Source organism: Schistocerca serialis, chromosome 1 (assembly GCF_023864345.2).
Source record: "Schistocerca serialis cubense isolate TAMUIC-IGC-003099 chromosome 1, iqSchSeri2.2, whole genome shotgun sequence".
Taxonomy (NCBI): domain Eukaryota; kingdom Metazoa; phylum Arthropoda; class Insecta; order Orthoptera; family Acrididae; genus Schistocerca; species Schistocerca serialis.
The window spans coordinates 1176340503-1176364599 of record NC_064638.1 but is presented as its reverse complement, the minus strand read 5'-3'; the positions used below and the strand labels follow the sequence as shown (position 1 = coordinate 1176364599).

Genomic DNA, 24097 nt, shown 5'->3' with positions numbered 1-24097 from the left:
ATTAAATTACATGTGGCCACTTTGACACCGTCACACAATCACGGATCATGTTACATTAACTGAATGTAACAACAATAATAAATTCAAAGACCTGATGTTGCCAGTGACAATCACACAAAAAATCTGAATTATTTATTCTACACTTTACAATGGAAATTCTTGGATGGAGAAATGTATAAAATTAAGGATACGCTACCACTCAAGTAGACACCTGCTGCCGCGGCAAAACTGACAGTCACTAACTGAAGAATCAATCTTGCCGCAGACGCGGGTGTGTGCATTTAGGTCTATGTGTGGTTGTGTGTGACTGTTTGTACTTTTACAAGAGCAAGACTTCAACATCTAATGTAAATAGTGTTTTATGTTGCATGTTTCTATGCACCAAGCAGCAGTCATCTACAGGTGACTGGTTGCTTTCCTTTATTTTAAGCATTATTATACACTTTAATGCAAGGAATTACTAACCCTGCTATTCATTTTAAAAGACAGTCTGCAGCTTGTGATCTAGTGGTTATGGTTACTGCCTCTGGACTGCGGGATCCCAGGTTCGATTGCCAGCATGATCGAAGATTTTCTTCGCTCACGGACTTGATGTTTCTGTTGTCCTATTCATTGCCTCTCAACTTTACTGATGTGCAAGTTGCCAAAGTGGTAAAAAATAGAGGCATTAGCACTAGGCAGCAGAACAACTCTGGCCAATAATGCCATATTATCATTTAAATTTTTCATCTTAAAAGATAGACTGAAAAAAGGCTAATTTATATTTATAGAATTTGTAGATTTAGAGAAAGCTTCGACTAGAATACACTCTTCGAAATTCTGAAGGTACCAGTGATAAAATATAGAAAGCAAACGGACATTATGATTTGTACAGAAACAACACTGCTGTTATTAAAGTTGAAGTAACTGAAAGGGAAGCAGTGGTGCAGAAGAAATGTTAAACAATCTGTACATTGAGCAAACAGTAATGGAGACCAAGAAGGAATCTGGAAAGGGAATAAAACTTTAGTGGGAATAAATAAAAACTTTTGAGGTTTACTAATGACAATGTAATTCTGTCTCTACAGGGATGTGGAGCTACGCTGACTCCAATGCCATGGCTTGCTGTGCTGGGTTCCACTGTTGAGGATATGTGGTGCACACAGCCTGATCGAAGTGGTCCCACAGATCCCTGATTGGGTTTAAATCAAGGAAGTTCAGTGGCCAGGGGAGTAGGGCAAACTCATCCTGGTGCTCTTTGAGCCATGCACATACACTGCAAGCTGTGTGAAGTGAGCTGCTGGTAGATGTCACCATGCCGAGGGAAACAAACTGCATGTAGGGGTGGACATGATCCCCAAGCATACGTGCGTACATGACACTCCCACCTCCGGCCTGGACCCTTTCGACAATTGTTGCAGGGTATTTGCTTTCTGTCTGATGGAGCATAAAAGGTGATTACTCTGAAAAGGCCACCTGTCACCAGTTAACAGACAGCCAGTTTCAGTATTGGCATGCAAATTAAACTGCCTCTGTAGCCGATGAATAATTGTCAGCATGTGTGCATGAACCAGGTGCCTGCTGCTGAGGCCTGTATGCAGCAATGTTTGCTAAATGGTCACTGAGAACATACTGTTGATAACACCTTGTTTCATTTGAACAATCAGTTGTTCAAGTTGCACATCTATTCACTCGTACACATCTTCTCAACTGTTGTTCACAGCCATTATCTATGGCCCATGGTGCGGCATAGTTGCCTTGGCACTGGTTTTGGATAGTGCCATTTTGCTAAGCATGCTATACTTTAACCACAGCAGCATGTGGACATTTTACAAACTTAACCGTTTCAAAAATGCTTCCACCTTTGTCTCAAAAGCCAATGATCATGCGGTTTAGGACATCTGTTTCCACATTACAACAATGCCTGCACTGTTTTCTACATCCCCTGACACAGTTTATATACCGTCCACTGCTAGTACAGCCACCCACTGTCTGTGAAAAGTTATTGCATGTTCACACTGAACACAGATGGTGGTTACATTAATGTGACTGCACTGTGTAAAGCAAGAAGCAGATAGAACAGCTGTTCGGAAAGAGAACTTTTTTAACATCTGATACAAATTTAAGTGTTAAGACATCTTTCTGGAAGTACAGAGTGACTCAAAAGCCTGTTAACATCTGAAAATTCAATTATTTCATGGAATAATGTACGTTGAGAGGTAAAAACTGACACACATGCTTGAAATGTCATGGGGTTTTAAAGAAGGGGGGGGGGGGGGGGGGAGACCAACAGATGGCACTTCATACAACACAAAAGCAGTATTAGCATAACAACTGATCTTTAGCAAAGACAATGTTCTTTATAACAAATGCTCAACATGTCAGCCATCATTCGTCAACAATACTAAGTCGACTGACAATATTGCGAGTAGCACTGTACAGCTTATCGATATGGATGGTTAGAAATAGCTATCAGATGTTGTCTTGTAACATCTCTAATGAGGTTGGATAATTGCAGTAGACTTGTGGCTTCAGGTAATCCAAAACCAACAGTCACACAGTTTGAGGTCTGAGGACCTGGGGAACCAAGCATGATGGAAATTACATATCAGAATGCATTTCTCAGCAAACAATGTGTGCAAGTGGACTTTCATATATGTAGCAATATGGGCTGGAACGCCTTCCAGCAGGTGTTTATCAGCCACACTAGGGATGATGAGATTCTTTAACATATTGGTGAACCTAACACCTGTCATATGCTGACAACTGTTTGAAATGCTGCATCCCACATTTCCTTGAAGAAAAGGGTCCCATCATGACTGAAGTGGTAAATCCACACCACACAGTGACTTCTCCTCATGGGCTAGAGTTTACACAACAAATTTAGGATTTTCGGTAGCCAATATTCCGAGAGTATGTGGAATAGGCTTCACCACAATACGCCAGACAACCAATCAACACCTTCCCTCATTTCCTTAAGTGTGTGCACTGCAAATGCTCTCCGCATCACAAAATTGGTGGCTAACAGTTCATTACAGTGCTCGATTTTGGCCACACAGAACTGTAGGGTATGTCTTAGTGCTCTCCAAAAAGTCGTGCATGAAATGCCAGTGTGACGTACCGCTTCACAAGTGCTGACCTCACCATGTGGAGATGAACTGTCCGAAAAGCGGTAGCACTTTCTTCTGTTTGCAGACTATGGCGCTTTGAACTTTGTGCTCATTTTCCACACAGTGACACTTGTCACAGGATCCTTATTCATTCGAATACCCTTCTTATGGTGATTGGATCATAAAGCAGCAACAGACAGTTCTCCATTCACTAACAGTGCCCTTTCAGGTAAAGTTATGCCATGATTACTGGCCCATCTGACTCCCTCTCTCACTACAACTCATTTTATACATGATTCTCATGTGGTATCAGCAACATGTTGCTGTCCAGCTCCATCTGTTGGCCAGTTTTTGCACTAGTTTTTGGTTTCAAAAAATCCCATACTGTTTCAAGCACATGTGTCAATTTTTACCCCTCCACCTATATTATTCCGTGAATTAATGCATTTTTAAATGTTAAAAGACTTTTGGGTACCTGCATTTGTCAGGTGAGTGGCCTTATACAGAAGTGAAATATGTACGATAAACAGTACAGGCAAAATGAGAATAGAATTGGCACAACTTAACTAAAGATGGGATTGGTTTATGAGACACATTCTGAAGCATCAAGGAACTTCTTAATGAAGAGAAGTGAGGTGTAGGGAAAGGGATAAACATTGTACAGGGAGACAGGGCTTCAACACCATAAGCAGATTCAAAGGGATGTAAGGTTCAGTGGTACGAAGATATGAAACGACATACACAAGACACGGTAGTGCAGAGAGCTGCATCAAACCAGTCTTCAGGCTGAAGACCACAACCACAACGGAGGGAAACATGTGACTTATTAAAGCTCTGGGTCAGTACACAAGGCATGTGCCAATAGCAAAATTGATAGCGCATTGCCTGTGAAAGTTAAGGACGCGTATTCCAATTGACCAAATGGTATAATTATCAGTTTCTGAAACACAATCACTTACCATGTTGTTGTGCAGACTCTGTGTATCATACCAGCAGAAACCATGGCAATAGCAAGACAAAGTACAACTGAAACAAAATTAAACACATGCTCATTATCTTCAATTCATTAATACCGGAAGAAATTAAGCAATCAAAACTACAGGTGTCATTTACATTACCTTCAGGAAAAAGGGTTGTTTGGAACCCTTTACCGAACAGAGCAGACTCCAGATTTCCAACTGCCTGACAATATAATAGGAAAACAAATTCATATGTGAAGATGCGGAAAATTACTTCATGAAAAATGCCATTCTCTGACAAGGAAGAAACAATTATTTTTAACATCCAATTCTACGCAAGTCATTAGAGATGGGCTATTAGGCCAAGTAAGCATAACAGGGAGCATATGGCTTGGCTGTAATGGAAGGTAGAGCATTCATGCAATATATATCTCAGGGAAACAATTGAAACACTACATCAAAATGTCTGTAAGGTAATTTGGACCTGCTGGTCTCTGAAAGGAAAGCAGTGTCTCGCAACCATGCCATCTCATGACACACCCAGATAATACTATAACAATTTAATGTGTATTACATTAAACAAGATCACAATGGTGACCACTGAAATTATCAGCATGTCTAAATTAAATAGCTAGACACATTCTGATCGAAATAAATTAGTTAACTTGTAGGTAATATATCCGGTAGAGACTGTTTTGAATTTATAACAAATCTGTGGTAGCACAGTAGTTGTGCTGAAGGTATGAAATCAAATAACAAACAATTCCAGTGAAAGACAATGAATTTCAGTAGTTAACTGCCAAAGCACTCCTACTAAAGACCTAAAATTTACCTTCCTCTAATAAAACAATGGTATTCATATAACTAAGTACCAAGAGTTGGATGGAACCCAAGGTTTTTGATAAGTGATGGTGGGCTGTAGTTCCCAGACAGTCGCAGTTGCAGAGTCATTCAAAGATATCTTTATAATACAGAAGTACCCCTGCTGTATAATGTATGTAAAAATTTATTTGAAATTACCAAAGACTGAAGATATGCTTTTACAACTAACCTTTGTTGATGTAGCAATACTGTGTTTTGCTGCAATAAATAAAAATCTCATATAAAAAATTTTCCCATTCCATCATGGCAGGCTGTTACAGCAACTGATTTAAAAGCGTTTCAGAACAAAAACAGTCCAGGTTGCGAAATTTTTAACGTCAGCGTTTCACCCTTTCACATCATCAAATTGTCTACAAAAATAAGAAACCAATCAAAAATCAAAAATAAGAAACCAATCAATTAGATACAAATGGAGGAAAAGGGCATGGTCCTATCTTACATGGCTATGAGGACAATGTGAACTAAAAGTAATAAAAACTTATGTAAAAGTAGCTGGATACATGACCCATCAGTTATAAAACCACATATAATGTAAAATATACACCAAGGTAACTGTATATATAATCTATCCATCATGAAACATCTAAACCACACAGTAGACCTGGTGGAAAGAGAGAAACAGCCAGAAAAACACTGAGAAAGTAGAAATATGTGGCGGAAAAATTTTCCACAGTTATCGTATGTTACCTTGAGTACACCAGCCATCTCACTGTTTTCGAGGTACAAATTTGTGAAGATCCCGTTCATGGGCAACTTCTATTATGATTTAGCCAAGCACTTCAAAAACAAGATTTGCAAGTTGTTTACACTACTGGTAATAAGCTTCAGTATAATTATATTCACAATGAATGCCCCCAGAGAGATAGGTATGCAGGGTCAGGCGTATATAAATAGGTGTGCAGCAATTGCAAAAAGTCATAAATAGGTGGCCAGACTGGCAGCAGGTTCAAGACCTGGTTCAAAGAACACTTGTTAACTAAGAAAGGTCAGCTTAAGCAAAATTCCGCATTTTCTGAGTGTCTGAAGTCCAGTGGGCACCACCCCCACACTAGAAAACCTGAGGGTAATGCACATTGCTCAGAAGGAGAAGTAGTTGAGTCTACTAGAGGAGCTTGAAATTGTTAAATAACTTGATGGTAACAAAGGCAACTTGATGAATGATCAACTGACTAACAGTAATCAAGTGTATTATGATACAATGTTACCAGTGTTCCAAAAGTTGCTGCATTGATTATTATGTGTCGACAGCATCACACTCAATTTGTCGATTTTTGTGTGGGAAGTTGGGGGAACCATATTTTAAAGGGAGCTTTTTAATGACTTTTGTATTGTAGATGTTTTTTATTGTAAATGACTTTACCTCTTTACATTTTATAACTTACATTTCTTTATTTTAATGACCAAGAATATTTTCGTATCTTTTTGCGAAGCTTAAGACTGCCCCCCAGTCATGGTATATTGAAGCTTTATCGATTCAGAAGACATATGCTATGAATGTACTCCAACTGTTAGCTGTTTTACTCTATGTGACGGAGTTTTAGAGACATATTTTGATTCGTTGTTTTTTATGTAATCATTTTACCTATTCTTTGTGCTTTATATGGGGGGTACTTTTATTTTATTTTTGGGATTTATGTGTCTGCATTGGTTTGTTTATATGTAGTTTATTTACTAGGTTTACGCATATTCGTTTTTTAAAAATGTTCCTTAAGCCGGACATGCGTGCCACCTGGGTACTTCTTACTGCACTATACGCAACACCTTTTCCCAATTTTTCATAGTAATGTGTGTGTGTGTGTGTGTGTGTGTGTGTGTGTGTGTGTTACTGCACTATACGCAACACCTTTTCTCAATTTTTCATAGTAATGTGTGTGTGTGTGTGTGTGTGTGTGTGTGTGTGTGTGCGCGCGCGCGCCAATACAGACATTATGCCATGTGTGGCTCATACTGCAGTTCTGTAAGCGTGACCCTATTTTGTACAGCAATGGCAGAGCCATCTGGTGTGTTCAAGTTAACACATGATAACCATGGAAAATTTTTCCACCACATATTTCTACTTTCTTGGTGTTATTCTGGCTGTTTCTCTCCTTCCACTAGGTCCACTGCATGGTTTAGATGTTTCATGACAGATGGCTTATATATCCAGTTATTTTGGTGTCTATTTTACACCATATGTGGTTTTATGACTGATGGGTCACATATCCAGTTACTTTAAAGTTTTTATTACTTTAGTTCACTCACCCTTATCCTCCATTTGTTTCTAACTGATTGGTTTCTTGTTCTTGTAGACAATCTGATAATGCCCAAAAGGGTGAAACGCATGATTGACATTAAATAATTTCCTAACTGAGACTGATTTTGTTCTGGAAAAATCTAATGTCAGGTGAGGTTGAAATAAAAGCAGATTATGAACCTATATCAATGAACCAAAACGTCATGACCACTGCCCACCATGAGATGGGGTGCTGTCTGGAGCTGTTATGTGCTTGTGACATGAAGAAGTGATGAATATGGAATTAATGTAGTGGTGATATGGAGAAATACATTGACGTGACTTTGACAAAGGGCAGATTGTTATAGTCCAACGCCCAGCAATGAGCATCTCTGAAACGGTGAAGCATGTTGGCTGTTAATGTGCTACTGTCATGAGCATTTATGAAAAGAGGTTGAAGGATGGTAAAACCATCAGAAGACAAGGTGGTGGACACCCAAGGCTCATCTCGGAATGTCATGGGCAGAGTTTGCTCATTCTGTAATGCAGGATAGGCAGCAATCTGTGTTATATGAGATGACAGAGTACCATGATGGTCCACGCACATACCGTATTTACTCGAATCTAAACCGTGCCTGAAATTTGAGACTCGAAATTCAAGGGAAGAGAAAAGTTTTAGGCCGCACCTCCAAATCGAAACAGAGTTGGTCCATTTTAATATGAGACACAATTTAGGTCGAATAAATGACGATACAGCTACAGTAGTCTGGTTCGAGTCGTAAGCTTAGCAGTTAAGCTTTACCAGGTAGCCATTGCTATGCGTCAGACGCTCCGTCCGTATTTATTCGGGTACCCTTCCTTTTTCACGTGCTTCGTCTGGTTTGAATTGATTGCTTATTTTTCTTTGATCTCATAAGTGCCGTTCTCTTCGTTATAGGTGTTAACGTCACTCTAAGCTGAAAATGCATTACTGTACAGTGTCATGCATTGTTTGTCGCATTCTGATAATGAGTGTTTACGGCCTGTCGCCGCTCGCGGCACGGCTTGCTTTTGTGCGCGCTACCGCCTCTTACAATGGAAAAGAGAGAGAGAGCGAGAGAGAGAGAGAGAGAGAGAGAGAGAGAGAGAGAGAGAGAGAGAGAGGAGGGAATTGTCTCATTAGCGAAACAATGGCAAAGAGACTGTTATTTGTTGTTACTTACACTGGTGCTTTCTTTGATAATGATCAACAAGAACCAAATAACAGACTGCGTATGATAGAAGATGTTTTGAACGAGAGTTTAGCAAAAATTTTCCTCCGTTTGAAAATCTTTGCAGACGCCTCTTTAGCACATTACTTTCCGCACAGAAATTAGTCATCTTAGATTTAAAAATCTAGTCAATTGCCGTGCTTCATTTCTGACTGTATCACTATTAGGCATAAGAATAATACGAATATAAACATGACATGATATGTATATTCTTCCGCGTTCGCTGTTGTCTCACTCTAGATTCGTAGTTTATTAGGCAGACAGGATTTAAATGAGGTAGCAGCAAACACGAAATAATACATGGCAAAATGTTTATATTCGTATTATTCTTACAGTGAAGAGAATACTGCATGTGATTCACAATTCATAAAAGTTCCTATTAGCAACCATCTCTTCTCACAGGTAGGCAAAAATTCAGAATGTAGAGTTGGCCATAATGACAAAAACCCCAAACAGTCTTGCCAGTCGGATTTTCGTAGTACATTGATATGCTGCTACATCCGAACATGAACAATACGGAATTTGTATTTACTTCGTTGGATAATGTATGAAAATGCAGTGGTCGAAACTCGGGGCGGAGAAAAAAGCTCGTCTTCCACCTTTTTTTTAAAATTTATTTAGTGACGCAGAGGTTTTGGCGCCAGTATTTATCTTTGTGCCTGCAAAGCAAGCCTGTGTAGCACCACATATATTCGACGGCAGAAGTTAGTTGTGGCGGCACCCACCAACATTTTTCAGAACTTCCGCTTACTTTGCACTCGATTCTAAGCCGCAGGCGGTTTTTTGGATTACAAAAACCGGAAAAAAAGTGCGGCTTAGATTCGAGGAAATACGATATATTCAGTGCAAATAATTGAACATGGAGCTCTGCATTTGACAACCCCTATACGCTTTAATGCTGACCAAAACAACATTGTCAGTTACGACTGCTATGAGCATGAGATCACTGATACTGCACTGTGGACCAATGAAAATAGGTCAAATGGTCGGATGAATCATGTTTCTTGCTACACCAGATCGAGGGTCAGGTCAAGATATGTCATCACCCAGGTGAATGGCTAGTTGAAACACGCACTACACCATAGATACATGCTTCTGTGAGCTGTATTTTGCTATGGGAACATTCACCTTAGATTCCACGGCACCGTGACGGCTGTGGACTACATGGGCATTATTGCGGACCACCTGCATGTTTCATGTCTTCCCATAAGGTGATGGCATCTTCCATCAGGATAACTGTCTATGAAACAAAGCGAGAATCATGTTTCAGTGGTTCAAGGAGCAAGATGGTGAAGTCACATTTATGTCTTGGCCACCAAATTTGGATAATCTGAACCCAATAGAACACATACGGGAAACTATTGGGCACCATATCTGCGATCACAAACCACCAGCTTGTGTTGTATTGGAATTGCTAGACCTGTTCATATACACCTGGTGCCACATACCTCCAGAAACCTACCAAGGATTTGTAAAATCCATACCATGCAGAACTGCTGCTGGTATTGCATTCCAAAGGATGACTAACACACTATTAAGCTGTTGTTCATAACAGCTGGGTCATCAGTGTATTTTTTTCTACAATAGTCACCCACAGCAGATTCAGGTTAGTCTCAAGGTTCAGCTATGCGCCATTGCAGAAACATTCAAAGATACCTCACTAGCACAAAAATACCCAGCCACACATGTAAAAATTTATCTGAATTACGAAAAACGTATAACATGGTGTGCAAATTCCACAATATTTCCACGAAGCAACTGTCCGACATCTTCAGTTGGTTCAATCTTGCTGGTGGCTAGGTACAACGATACCCGCATGTCGACGCCCCGTTTCTAGAACAAGTGCAGCTAGAACGCGCAGGTGCGGAAATCACACACGCACATTTAGTTGCAGATAGATGGTGCCATACTCGAGACGCTCTCTGCCAAAAATCTCAGAGCGGCTCTCCTTCGCATGCGCCGTGTTTACTATCAGTGTGGCCAGACGTTACTCACTAAATACCATACTAGATCAATGTTATGACAGGTCTGTGATCAAAAAATCTTGATTTCCATGTTGTGATTTACTAGCAGGCAATGCAGGGTTCCAGGCTGTGCTCAGTTGAAACCTCGCATCCCTGTTGATAAGATTATCAACTGTACAGATGTGTAAATGCTTCCTTAATGATGCAATCCCACAAAGATGATGCCGGCGATAAAACTTCAGTCTTTTCATAAATCATGTGATGTCCTGTATTCAGACAGTGTTGTGTAATCGCCAACTTTTCCGGTTGGCGAAGGCTTTTATGACGCTGATGTTCATCACAGCGTTCTTGTACTATGCGACATGTCTGGCCTATATATGCTGCCCCACACTGACAAGGAATCTTGTACGCGCCACATTTCCTTAGGCCAAGATCATCCTTAACCAAACCCAACAGGTTTCTCAGTTTTGCAGATGGTTGAAAAACACACTTAATGCCATATCTTCCAAGGACTCTTCCGATTCTTGATGACGTGGCACCAAAATACAGCAAAAAGTCCTTAGTGGTGGGTGTCTTCAAATCTTCATTCAGCTCCACGGACTGAACTTTACTTGAGCTGAATGCAAGACTGTCTCTCAGAACAACAGTTTTGTTGGAACACTGTCTTCAAATGTTGTATTTCACTAAAAAAGGGAAGCTTGAAGAGCCACAACTTAAGATGCTCTCAGAACTCATCTTCCTTCAAAAATCTATAGGGTGTTTATAAAAATTGAGTCATTTTCTTATGGGATGGAGTACTGGTCAAAAACAAGATAAAAATAGTGTCTATTAAAATATGAGTTTGCGCATCCTTAAAGGCCAGTGTAGGTCATGACCACATTGTATAACAGTAGTGTCATCACAGCATGTTGTGCACTGCATCGTTCTGTATTTAATATGATGAATTAATAAATACCCTGTAGAATGACATGTATTTCCAACCATAGGTCGATTGTACACATGATATTTTTTATTCCTTGTCCTATCAGGATCATTTCCTGTAGTTTTTTTCTCATTTAACAAAACTGCCCTGTACACTTGGGATGTCATTAAAGGTCCTAACACACTTCAATGCAGCACTCTTGTATTATCTTCGTGTATGTATTGGGCTTAGAACACACTTATTTCACATAATTTTAGGTTATTGGGAGTTACCCCATCTTATCAATGTTTGATATCTGTATTAAATAATTCATGTTTCAACAAAAGTCTTTTACATAGTCTTATTACTTCACATACCATTTGTGATATATAGCACAAGATAAGAAAACTCATTCATAAAATCATTTTTGTTGAAGTTGACAATATCTACTAATCATTATTTATAAAATTACACAAGAGTGGTCATGAAGAAAGGGTCTGACAATTGTGTTGCCTCAAAGTTGCTGGCTGAGAGTAAGTGTGTGACAGTAAGTGAGTGAGTGAGTGAGTGAGTGAGTGAGAGAGAGAGAGAGCTTATTTGTGTGTGTGTGTGTGTGTGTGTGTGTGTGTGTGTGTGTGCAAGCGGCAGGGCAAACTAATTGGACATCCAATGGCCACAGTACTGATCTGTTTTGTGTACTCTAGGCTAAGAAGTAAGGCAATGTTGGCTAATGTCTAATGTTACAGATCATCATCCCAACTGTTGCCTCTGCAACTACTGAAAAGGCTACTGTCTCTCTTCAGGAACAGAATGTTCATCTGGCCTTTCCACAGACACCCCTCTTCATGTGGCTATGATGGGACATCCTACTCCATTCTAGTAAATGATTATGGCAACCTTTTGGATAAAATATTAAGAGATAAAAATACCATTTGGATCTCTGTGCAGGGACTACTCAGGATGATACCATCATAAGCAAAAACAAGACTGGCATTCTATGAGAAGGAGCATGGAATGTTGTATCCCTTTATCGTGTAGATAGGTTAGAGAACCTAAAAAAAGTGGATACTTGGAAGTTAAATTTTTTGGAATTAATGAAGTGCAGTGGCAGGAAGAACAAGAATTCTAGTCAGGTGAGTACCTGATCATAAATACATCAAACAGAGGTAATATATGAGTAGGTCTAATAAGCAAAAAGAAAACAGGAATCGGGTAAGCTTCTATGACTAGTACAGTGAAAACACCATTGTAGCCAAGACAGCAAGCCAGCATTCACCACAGTAGTATAAGCTTGAATGACAAACAATACTGCAAGTGATGAAAACGTTGAAAGAAGTTCTGTTGAAACAAAAGATATTTGGTTGTGAACTGGAATTTGACAGCTGGAAAAGGAAGAGGACGAAAAATAATAGGAGAACTTGAACAGTGGGGGAATAAATTTTAGAGAGAATTTTGCACAGACTATAATTTCATTACCACTAATATTTGCTTACAGATCTAGAAAGAAGGCTGTATACATGGAAGAGACCTGGAGAGGCAGGAAGGTAAAATGGATCACATAATGGTAAGACAAAGTTTTCAAAAGTAGATTTTAAATGGCAAAATATTTCCAGCATAAATGTGGGCTCCAATCATATTTTATTGGTTATCAACTGCAGATTAAAACTGAAGAAATTGTGGTAAAATAGGAAATTAAGAAGATGGGATGAAAATAAATTTAAAGAAGCAGAATTTGTTTGTGGTATGCATCACAATTTCAATGTAGATTTATGTAATTTTTAATAATGGAAAATCCAGGATTGAATGTTACAGTATTATGAAAAGGAAAGTTGCCACTCACCATATGGCGGAGGTGCTAAGTCGCAGATAGGCACAACAAAAAGACCGTCACAAATAAAGCTTTTGGCCAGTAAAGCCTTTGTTAAAAATGCACGCACGCACGTGCACGCACGCATGCGCGCGCGCACGCACACACACACAAACACACACGACTGCAGTTTACGGCAACTGAAGCCACACTACGAGCAGCAGCACCAGTACATGACGGCAGTGGGGACTGGGTGGGGGTAAGGAGGAGGCTGGGGTGGAGAGGTTGGTTGGTTTGTGGGGGTTGAAGAGCCCAGACTACAAAGGCAATTGGTACCGGAGTGGAGAGGGGGAGTGAAGTAGGGTAGACAATGACATGCTGCTGGGGGGCATGGAGGGACGAGGTGGAGAGAGGATAGGCAGCTATGTGCAGTTGGGAGGTTAGATGGAGGGCAGGGCAGAGGTGGGCAGGGCAGGAGGGAGGGCATAGTGGAAAAGGAGAGAAGTAAAAAGACTGGGTGTGATGATAGAATCAGGGTTGTGTGGTGCTGGAATGGGGACAGAGAAGGGGCTGAATGAAAGAGGACAATGACTGACGAAGGTTGAGGCCAGCAGGGTTACAGAAACACAGGATATATTGCAGGGAAAGTTCCCACGTGTGCATTTCAGAAACGCTGGTGTTGGTGAGAAGGATCCATATGGCACATGCTGGGAAGCAGTCACTGAAATGAAGGATGTCATGTTTGTCAGCATGCTCAGCAACAGAGTGGTCCACTTGTTTCTTGGCCACAGTTTGTCAGTGGCCATTCATACGGACAGACAGCTTGGTGGTTGTCATGCTCACATAGAATGTAGCACAATAGTTGCAGCTTAGCTTGTAGATAATGTGACTGGTTTCACAGGTAGCCTTGTCTGTGATGTGATAGGTGATGTTTGTGACCGGACTGGAGTAGGTGGTGGTGGGAGGATGTACGAGATATGTCTTGCATCAAGGTCTATTATGTGGTATGAGCGATGAGGTAAGGGGTTGGCAGCAGGGGTTGTGTAGGGATGGATGAGTATATATGTAGGTTCGGTGAACGGAGGAATACCACTGTGGGAGGGGTGGGAAGAATAGTGGGCAGGATATTTCTCATGTCAGGACACGACGAGAGGTAATCGAAACCCTGGCAGAGAATGTAATTCAGTTGCTCCAGTCCTGGGTGGTACTGAGATATTAGGGGAATGCTCCTCTGTGGCCAGAAGTGGGACTTTGGGAGTTGGTGGGAGACTGGAAAGATAAGGCATGGGAAAATTTGTTTTTGTACACAGTTTGTAGGATAATTACGGACTGTGAAGGCCGCGGTGAGACCTTCGGTATATTTTGAGGGGGACTACTCATCACTGCAGATGCGACGACCACGGGTGGCTAGGCCTATGAAAGGGTCTTCTTGGTATGGAATGGGTGGCAGCTGTTGAAGCAGAGGTATTGCTGGTGGTTAGTAGGTTTGATATGGATAGAGGGTGCCTTGTTGGGTTGAGTAGGACCAGGTGAAGCAAACAGGAGAAAAGGTTTTGAGGTTCTGGAGGAATGTGGATAGGGTGTCCTCACCCTCAATCCAGATTGCAAAGATATCACCACCAGGTGAGGGGTTTAGGATTCTGGGTGTGTAGGAAGGATACCCCTAGATGGTCCAAGAATATGTTGGTATAGAATGGTGTCATGCGGGTGCCTATAGTCATACCCCGGATTTGTTTGTAGGTAATGCCTTCAAAGGAGAAGTAATTGTGGGTGAGGACATAGTTGGTCATGGCGACTAGGAAGGAGGTTGTTGGTTTGGAATCCGCCAGGCATTGGGAAAGGTAGTGTTTAACAGTGGTAAGGCCAAGGGCATTAGGGATGTTAGTGTAAAGGAAGAGGGCATCAATAGTAACAAGCAGGGCACTGTGAGGTAAAAGGACAGGAACTGTGGAGAGTTGGTGGAGGAAATGGTTGGTATCTTTTATACAGGAGGGTAGGTTCTGGTTGATAGGTTGAAGGTGTTGGTCTACGAGAGCAGAGATTCTCTCAGTGGGCACACATTACTGGCCACAATGGGGTGTCAGGAAGGATGTAGAAGTTAGGAGTGTGGGGAGTGGTAGGGGTGAGCAGAGAGATGGACTCCGGGGAGAGGTTCTAGAATGGGCCTACGGATTTGAGGAGTGACTGGAGAGCCTGCTGGATGTCTGGAATGGGGTCACTGTCGCAAGGTTTGTAGGTGGATGTATATGACAGCTGGAGAAGTCCTTCTGCTAGGTAATCCTTGCAATTCGAAACAACTGTGTTTGAGCCTTTATCCGCAAGTAGGATAATAAGGTCAGGATCAGTTTTTGGATGCGGATGTGAGATTAGTTTGCATATTGCAGGATTTAGGGAATGATGTTGAGGCAAGATTTTGAGATAAAGAAATTCTGGAAAGTTAACAGGGGGTGATTTGGGGGCAGAGGGGATGGATCATGGTTGGATGGAGGACTGAACTGAGTTAGGCAGCATTCAACATTGCTCTATGGTTGAGTTTGATTGCTAGGGTTGGTGGCGAAAAAGTGTTTCCACTGTAGAGACTGAGAGAAGGTCTTTAACAAGTCCTGCATGATTGAATTTGAGAGTGGGGGCAAAAGATGAGGCCTCTGGAAAGGACTGATCTTCCTTGGGGCTAAGGCTTCTGGAGGAAAGGTTCATGACTGTGTTTTGGGTCTGTTTACATTCTGGATTCTGTTTGGTGGTGGGAGTGAGTTTTGGAGGGTGGGGTAAATGTAGTAGGTCTCTGAGACAGGGTTTGTCATCTATGAGAGGATGTGGAGGAGGTTTGGAGGTTGTTGTAGGGTGTTGGGCAGTGGTACTCCAAGGCAGGAGTAGGAAGTGAGCAGGATGGAGAGTTTTCTGAGGTGGCATTATGCATGTTGCTCTAGTTCCTGCAGGGCAAGAGTTTCTATGTGTGTTATGGGTTCCAGGAATTTGGGATTGCACAGCAGGTGAATTTTGCAGATGGAGAGAATGTACTGCAAGGAGGTCTGGGTTTGGTTGATATGGTTTTGCAGGACTGTGTTGGTGAGGGCTAAGGATTGGCAGAATCTGAATAGGTGGAGGTCATTGTGGAAGGAGAGGCGGCAGCCGGAGATGCGTAATTTGATGGTAAGGCCATTAGGGCAGATTTCATGAGCCAAGCAACAATGCAGGAACAGCATGTGGGGTTGGGCTCTGGCTAGGGATAAGGAAACTTTTTTGTATTGATGCAGAGGGAAGGAGCAAGAATGCACGTTAGTGGAAAAAATGCGAAAAATTAAGCAAATAATGTAGAATTACATCCGAAAAAATTCACAAAAATACACCTAAATGCGTGTGAATAATCACGAGAAGGATGAAATGGATGCAAAAGGGGGAAACAAGATGAAATCAGAGGGAGTCGACGATAGTGAAATGCGAAAACTCACTAAAATTCAGTGGCAGCACCAATTGATGTTTTGTGGAACTCAAAAAATGGTTAGATGTAAGTACTATATGTGTTATTCACAGGCAGCTATAAAATGACACTGCAGGCAAAATAAGCCTACTGTGAAGTGCTAAATAGTTTAAATATAGCAGCTATTTTGATTTCTCTACTTATATTTTTATAGCATTGTAGATTTATAGAAAGCTTTTGACAATGTTGACCATAATATTCTTTTGAAATTGTGAAGTTAGCACAGAGAAATTAGAGGGAACAAAAGGTTATTTACTTACAACCTGTACAGAACGTAGATGGCAGTTGAAGAATCAAAGGACATGGAAGAGTAGATGAGAGAGAGAGAGAGAGAGGGGGGGGGGGGGGCGGGGGGGAGGGGGGGTCATAGCCTATTCCTGATATTATCCAATCTGTACAATGAGCAAGCAGAAAAGAAAACTATGGAGAAATCTGAAGAGACAATTAAAAAGTCAAGGAGAAGAAATAAAACCTTTGAGGTATGTCAATGGCACTTTAATTCTGTCACGAAACAGCTAAATCTTGGTAGAACCTCTGGATGGAATGGGCAGTGTCTTGAGAAAAAGTTATAAGATGACCACGAACAAAAGCAAAACAAGCGATACTGAATAAATTAGTTTAAAAAATGAGACACTAAATGTAGTAGGTGAGCTTTGCATTTCATGCAGCAATATAACTGACAATGGCAGCAATGGAGAGGATATAAAATTCAAACTTGCTATAGCACAAAGAGCATATCTGAAGCTAGGATCATTCCAAATCAAATCACACAGGTCATGTCACCCATCATCTCACATTTTCGTGAAACTTTGCACATTTGCTTATATTTATAACATAAGAACTTGTGCAAAATCTTTTTGCTCTCAGACTAAAACTTTTTTTTATATTGAATTTTAACTGTAGTGATATTCTGATAACTGTGCTCTGCAAGAATGTCAGTGCAAAATGGTACATATCTTCATAAATGCTCTTAACTCAGGTGTTTATGAAGCTTTTAATTTGGAATTTTTTTTTTTTTTTAAGTTAAGAGGAGCACATGTTTAAGAGACATGAAATTGTTTAAGCAGTATAGTTACAAAGAACATTACAAAAAAATTTAATGTGTGTCACTTTCCAATTTCCGGAAAAAGTACAGACACACTGAAAAATGTTTGTATCACATTTCTCTAACCTGGTGGGACCTTATAATTGGTCTTAAATAATTTGCAAGACAGTACACACTGTAATAAAATAAAATTGTTGACAGTTTTTCAACATATGGACACACAAATCAATCTGAAATCACAATACTTTGTGCTGTGCGAAAAAAATAATAATAATTATTATTCTTATTATTATTCTAAGTAAGATCATCCATACCTGACACCCACTGCTTCAGATTTTCACGAAACTACTTCTACTTGTTAGTTTCTGCATGACAATAGTCAATGCAAAATTTCTCCACATTTCACGTAGTTTGTAGGGAAAAAAATGGAAATTTTCTACAGACATAAATGCCGCAACTGAAGTTTGTCATTTGGATTACATTTCTTCAGACAAAAATAAAAACAACAATAATAATAATAATAGAAAGTATCTTGTTTTCAACATGTCACTGTCGTATTTCCCCAGATGTCACAGAAGGGATGTATCTTTATTGGGAAAAATTAATAACTATTCTAGACTTATGGGAACATAGGAAATCAACTTAAGCTGTTGCAGTCAAAAAAATGATTTTTAAATATGTATAACATTTTCTGACAGCTGATACAAGATTTATTTTTACCGAAACACTGATACTAGCTAAAAAAAAGAAAAAACGCAGCAGCACCCTGAGTTTTAATAGATATTGGATGTTCATTTAACATACATCATGTCACTGTTCTGACCATTCAAATCAGATTATGTAACTGACAACATACAGTAAGGCTGGCTGCCTCCTGAAAGTACAGAGCCAAGAGTTATAAATTTAATTGAAACATTTTCATTAACTTTATTTAGGGTGTCAAATTAGCATCTTTAAACAATAATTATTCTAGCCACACTAATGTTAATTTAAAATATACATGTTCACCAGAGATGATCCCTGAAACTATCAATGAAATTTCTCAAGAGCATTTCTGTCTTTAATCCACTGTGACAAACTATTTTCTGTTAACTTCATATCTTTTTCATTAAAGTAATACATTCTGCCTATCTATCTATATCTATATCCGAATCCCACTCCAGCTACTGCCGGGTCTGGGTGCTGACAAGTCCTCTCCATTTGGCTCGGTCCTCCCACCACTTTTCTTCCTCCACTTGCTGCCAGGTCACACCTCTCCTTTCAACTGACATTCTCACTCCCATTTTCCACCATGTTCTTGGGTGCCCTCGAGGTCTTTTCCCATCCATCTTTAGTTCTTCCATAATTTTGGGGAGTCTCTGCCCATGCATCCTCTTAACATGCCCATACCATCTTAATCTCTTTCTTTCAATTTCTTCTCTCATACTTTCTTGTTTCTACCTAATCATGTTGATTTAGGTACACCAATAGCACATAAAATGTTTTTCAGAGGCACAAAAGACAAGAGTCTTCCTTCTCAGGCCACATGAATGACACTACTGGTCCAAGTGGGTGGAGAAAAAGTAGTTCAACATCTCCTTTTTCATCACAGTCATTTCTGATGCAGGCAAAGTCCCACTTGGCACCACATACAGCTCGTACAAAAGAATTTTGTTGAGGGCAAATGCATGTCCATTGTGGGACCTTTTTATTGAATGACCAAAACCAACAAAGGCTTTTCAGAAGAAGTTACTCTTCTAATCTCTAAAGAATCACAAGAAAGTGGTTTATAATGGAGAAAATTCCTGGTACCCGTTATTGTGCAGGTTGTCAAAAATCTCTTCAAGGTTCTTGCATAGGAAATCTACATCGACTTTCTCTAAGAAGTGAAAAAATCATTTATCAATAATAGCTTTGCAGAAATCGAAGTCACCAGATGCAGTTATTTGTGCACCATTTGATAGTTGAAGACTAGCTCTTCTCAATATATGTTTTATAGTTCCTCCCAAACAATTGCAAACAGATTTACTATGGCCAGTAGCAAAAAAGGAATGCTCAACATCAATAGAAAAATCTTTTTTGTACTCACACAAATTTTTAAAGCTTTTTCTATTCTTGTATTGAGCTGCACATATATCAGTGAAATAATGCACTTTCTTCACTTGTGGGTAATGCTCTGCCAGTCACTTAACCATTTCTTTCTGGACAGCATTTACAAATCCTACATCATGTTCCATCACTTATACATCAGTGCTTCACTGTTACCAAATAATTTCTTCATTTACCACATAAACACACAGGGACAGATTGTATAGCTGCTTCTTGTACAGTGAAAACTCTTAATTTAATTCTGAATTACGAATCTGTTGTTTTCAGCAAAGTCCATTAACAGAATTGCTTTTTCTGGGGTTAGATTTTATTTTAATTATTTTGACTGACATTTAGATATAAATGAGTGTGGTTTCATGCCTGTGATTTTGCTGCCAACAAGTGTATGTATTCACCAACAGTTGCACACTGCTTTACCAATTCTGCCCGATGACCTGTGTTTATTCACAGGCTGAACTCAATTTCTTCGTCAGCATCTCTGTAAACTAATTTCTGTTTTAATAATTTTGGCAGTTTGTCATCACTGGGACTATTACCACAGTGATTAAGCATGCAGTCGTAGTTTTCAGAGTCACATACAAGAAATTCTATAAGTTCATTGTATGTTTCTTCAATGTGTTCCGCATCCAAAAGCAGTTTTCAATTTTGGTGGATACCCCCCCACACACATGGAATGAGTGCTGGCAGCACAACTTAAAATACACCACTTTGGTATTAGCGAACAAAATTTAGAATCACCAATGTTAATGTTTGGAATCTCCCATTTAAAACAAGAGTACAGTTTTCTTAATATGCAATGGATGAGTCTTTTTTGCATATACATATTCCTCTCAATGCTAACTTTGTCTTTTTCTCATGGTAATATTCAAATATATTCATCATTTTGGTAGAAATCACTGTCAATCTTTACTACTTCATCAGCAATAACTTTCCCCTTTTTGGTTAGGAACTGATAAAATGCTCATTTTGGTTTTCAGTTCGAACCACATACTTACTAACATTGAATTCTGCCATTATGTTTGCTTTCAACCAAGAAAGTGGAGCTAAAGTTAAAATTTGATTTTTTTCAGGTGCTCTTACATAGCCACTTTTTCCTTCATTAACAATATCATGGCATCAAAATCTTTGGCTTTCTTAACAATTTCATGATCAAATTTTTCTTCTCTGTGGTCTGAAGCTTCAATACTGCAATTTAATGCTTGGCATACTTTTCTTTCCAAAACATGCTTCACTTTTTCTAGCTTCTTTTTGCCATATGAACCCTTGCTGTGATTTGGATTGGACTGATTTGGGGGAAGAGACCAAACAGCGAAGTCATCGGTCTCATTAGATTAGGGAAGAATGGAGAAGGAAGTCGGCTGTGCCCTGTCAAATGAACCGTCCTGGCATTTGCCTGAATCAATTTAGGGAAATCACTGAAAACCTAAATCAGGGTGGCCAGACACAGGATTGAACCGTTGCCCTCCTGAAAGCGAGTCCAGTCTGACCCACCTCGCTCAGTGTGATTTGGAATGGAGCGAAGTTTTAAGGGTGAGCAACCCAAATCATGTAGTTTTATTTGCATCCTCAATACTTTGACTTTCTAGCACGAGTTGCGAAATGTCACCTCCAGGTCATCTGAAACATTTTCATTTCTATTACTGATGTCAGTATTCTGTTCACAAATCTTGTGACATGTTGTGCACTGTTTTTGGCCTGATTTTACATACATTCTTTTAGCACTTAATGTTTCAGACAAAGACAAGGAAACTGACCTCAAAGATTTTTTAATGGTCTGTGTTTTTGGAAAGGGACACAACAAGTTCTTTGATGATTTTCAAAAACTTTTAAGCAATAGTATCTGTGATGTCCACATATAGTAGCACTTTATTGACCTTGTGGAAAGCTTATATTGGATTGCAGAAATATTAAATCTCATTGGTCTTCACTCAGCTCTTCTATTTTTTACAGAGTTTTTACTAAAGTATAGATTGTCAAACGACATGGCGTTTTTAGTAATTTTCACATTTTCTATTGCAATTAACTGAGCAGTAATTCACTTAAAAAATACTTTATACAAGTGGAATATGGCCGCACCACTGATAGACAATGAGCAACTGAGGCCAAATAGAGTAATTGTTGCATGCCAGTTGTTCTCAACAATGAATTTCAGCCATTGTTGCATTGTTTCAAACAAACTACTGCTGTCTAAGAACACTTCTTATCATTGTGAAGAGATGATTGTCTGAACACATAAATCATATACATGGTTATTCTAAATGATGGATCCATTTTCAAAACTTTTTATTTATTCAAGTACAAATCCAAAATGAACAATCTTTACACCAATGAAAAGAGGAAGTTTCAAAGTTAGTTCTTCCATAATGATTGATATCCATTTAATAAATGTAATTTATTAGTTTTTAATAATTATTTAATAATCAGAAACATGATAAATGTTATAATGGTAGCAGTGATCTGGTTACGCAGATCATTCGGAGTGGTTGGTAGAGGCGGAATGTAAACAGCTTCCTTCAAAAAAACCCACAAGAAATAATAACTGGGTGTGAGACCAGGAGATCTAGATAGCCAGGACAGGTCATCAAGTCCCCCGTGACCGATCCAGGGCTGAAAAAGGGAATCATTCAAAAAGCCTCATACATCATAGTGCCAATGAGGCAGAGCTCCATCCTGTTGGAAAATGAAGTCCTGGGAATCTTCCACAACTTGAGGGAACAGCTATTGTTCCAACATGTCCAGATACATGATTCCTGTTACAGTTCTTTCCGCAAAGTAAAATGGTTCATGAACGTTTGTATGGGACACAGAACAGAACACACTGATCTTTGGTGAGTCTCTTTCGTGTTGTAATGGTGAATGTGGATTATCCAAACTCCATAAGCAAACACTGTATCTGCTGCCTTTTCCACTACGGTGGAACATCACTTCATCGCTAAAAATTACACGCTGTAGAAATGCGTCATCCTCCATTTTTGCTAACACATAACCACAAAATGTGAGATGCTTCTCTTTGTCATACGGGTTGAGAGCCTCCACAAGTTATAATTGGTGGGGCTTGTACAGCAATCATCATCTCAGAACTTTCCATACAGATGGCTGAGATATTCCAAGTTCTCGGCTGGCTCTATGGGTAGATTTACTGGAACTACGCACAAGGCTTTCTTGAATCTGTCGGACATTATCCTCTGGCACAAGTGGTCTGCCTGTGCTTTTTTTCTTTGCACACACTCCCAGTCTGTTTAAATTGCTTAAGCCAACAGCTAATGCTTTTGTGAATTGGTGGTTGAATACCGAATTTGGTATAAAATGCTCACTGCACTGCAATCTGCTACTTACTTTTCGCGAATTCAAGAAACCTTGTACTTCACAGTTGCCATCTTACTCACAACTGACAGTGAAATGGAATGACAGCCCTATTGCCGTGTGAACTCTAACAGCCGCTTCTGAAACCCACCTGCTAAAAACTTTGAAACTTCCTCTTTTCATTGGCATAAAGCTTGTTCATTTTGGATTTGTACTTGAAGACATATGAATTTTTGAAAATGGGTCCATCATTCAGAATAACCTTGTAAATTACGCTCTTTTAAAAAATTACTGAATCAGTAAAATGAAAGGAAATAAATTTTCACACTATAAGTTAACTTGCCCGCCTAGAATGAGTTATACTTAAATATGCTAATTTGATACTTTTGCATATGAGGCAGTGCATGGATGAACTTACTTAAGATTACATTCTTCCAGCACAGCATAAAGTACTTTGATTTCAGATGCGTGTATCAATTAGCAGAACACACATTAAAATTTTGTTATTATTAAAAAGCTTACAATCCAGGGATTATTTAAGACCAAAATAATGTTCCCAGCAGGTTGGAGACACGTGATATAAACATTTTTCCACATCCTCGGAATTTATCTGAAATCGAAAATTGACTTTCATTAACTTTTTTAAAAAATTTCTTTGTAATTTTACTGCTTCAATAACTGGATATCAGTTAATTATACGCCTTACTTAGCTTCTAAAAAAAAAATCAAAATCATAAACACCTGAGTTATGGGCATTTATGTAGATAAGTGTCCGCAGCTCGTGGTCTCGCAGTAGAGTTCTCCGCTTCCCGAGCACGGGATCCCGGGTTCGATTCCCAGAGAGGTCAGGGATTTTCACCTGCCCCAAAATGACTGGGTGTTGTTGTGTCATCATCATCATTCATCCCCATTACAGTCAGAGGAAGGCAACAGCAATCCATCTCCATTAGGACATTGCCTAGTACAGCGGCGCGGGTTTCCCACATCGTTCCCCTACACTCTGTCAAGAAGCATGGGACTTCAATTCCATTTTCCATGTAGATAAGTACCATTCTGCGTTGACATTCTTGCAGAGCCCAGTTATCAGAATATCACTACATTTAAAATTAGATATAAAAT

General features: G+C 39.7%; 1 protein-coding gene across 1 annotated transcript in view; it reads right to left on the bottom strand.

Moving 5' to 3' along the window:
- The window catches only part of LOC126418650 (protein KRTCAP2 homolog), a 47007-nt gene that overhangs the window by 21409 nt on the left and 1501 nt on the right, over positions 1-24097 (bottom strand). Inside the window, exons 3-4 of the mRNA XM_050085528.1 lie at positions 4208-4271; positions 4049-4115 (exon numbers count right to left, since the gene is read on the bottom strand). Coding sequence (XP_049941485.1) covers positions 4049-4115; positions 4208-4271 — 131 coding nt within the window. The remainder of the gene's footprint in view (positions 1-4048; positions 4116-4207; positions 4272-24097) is intronic.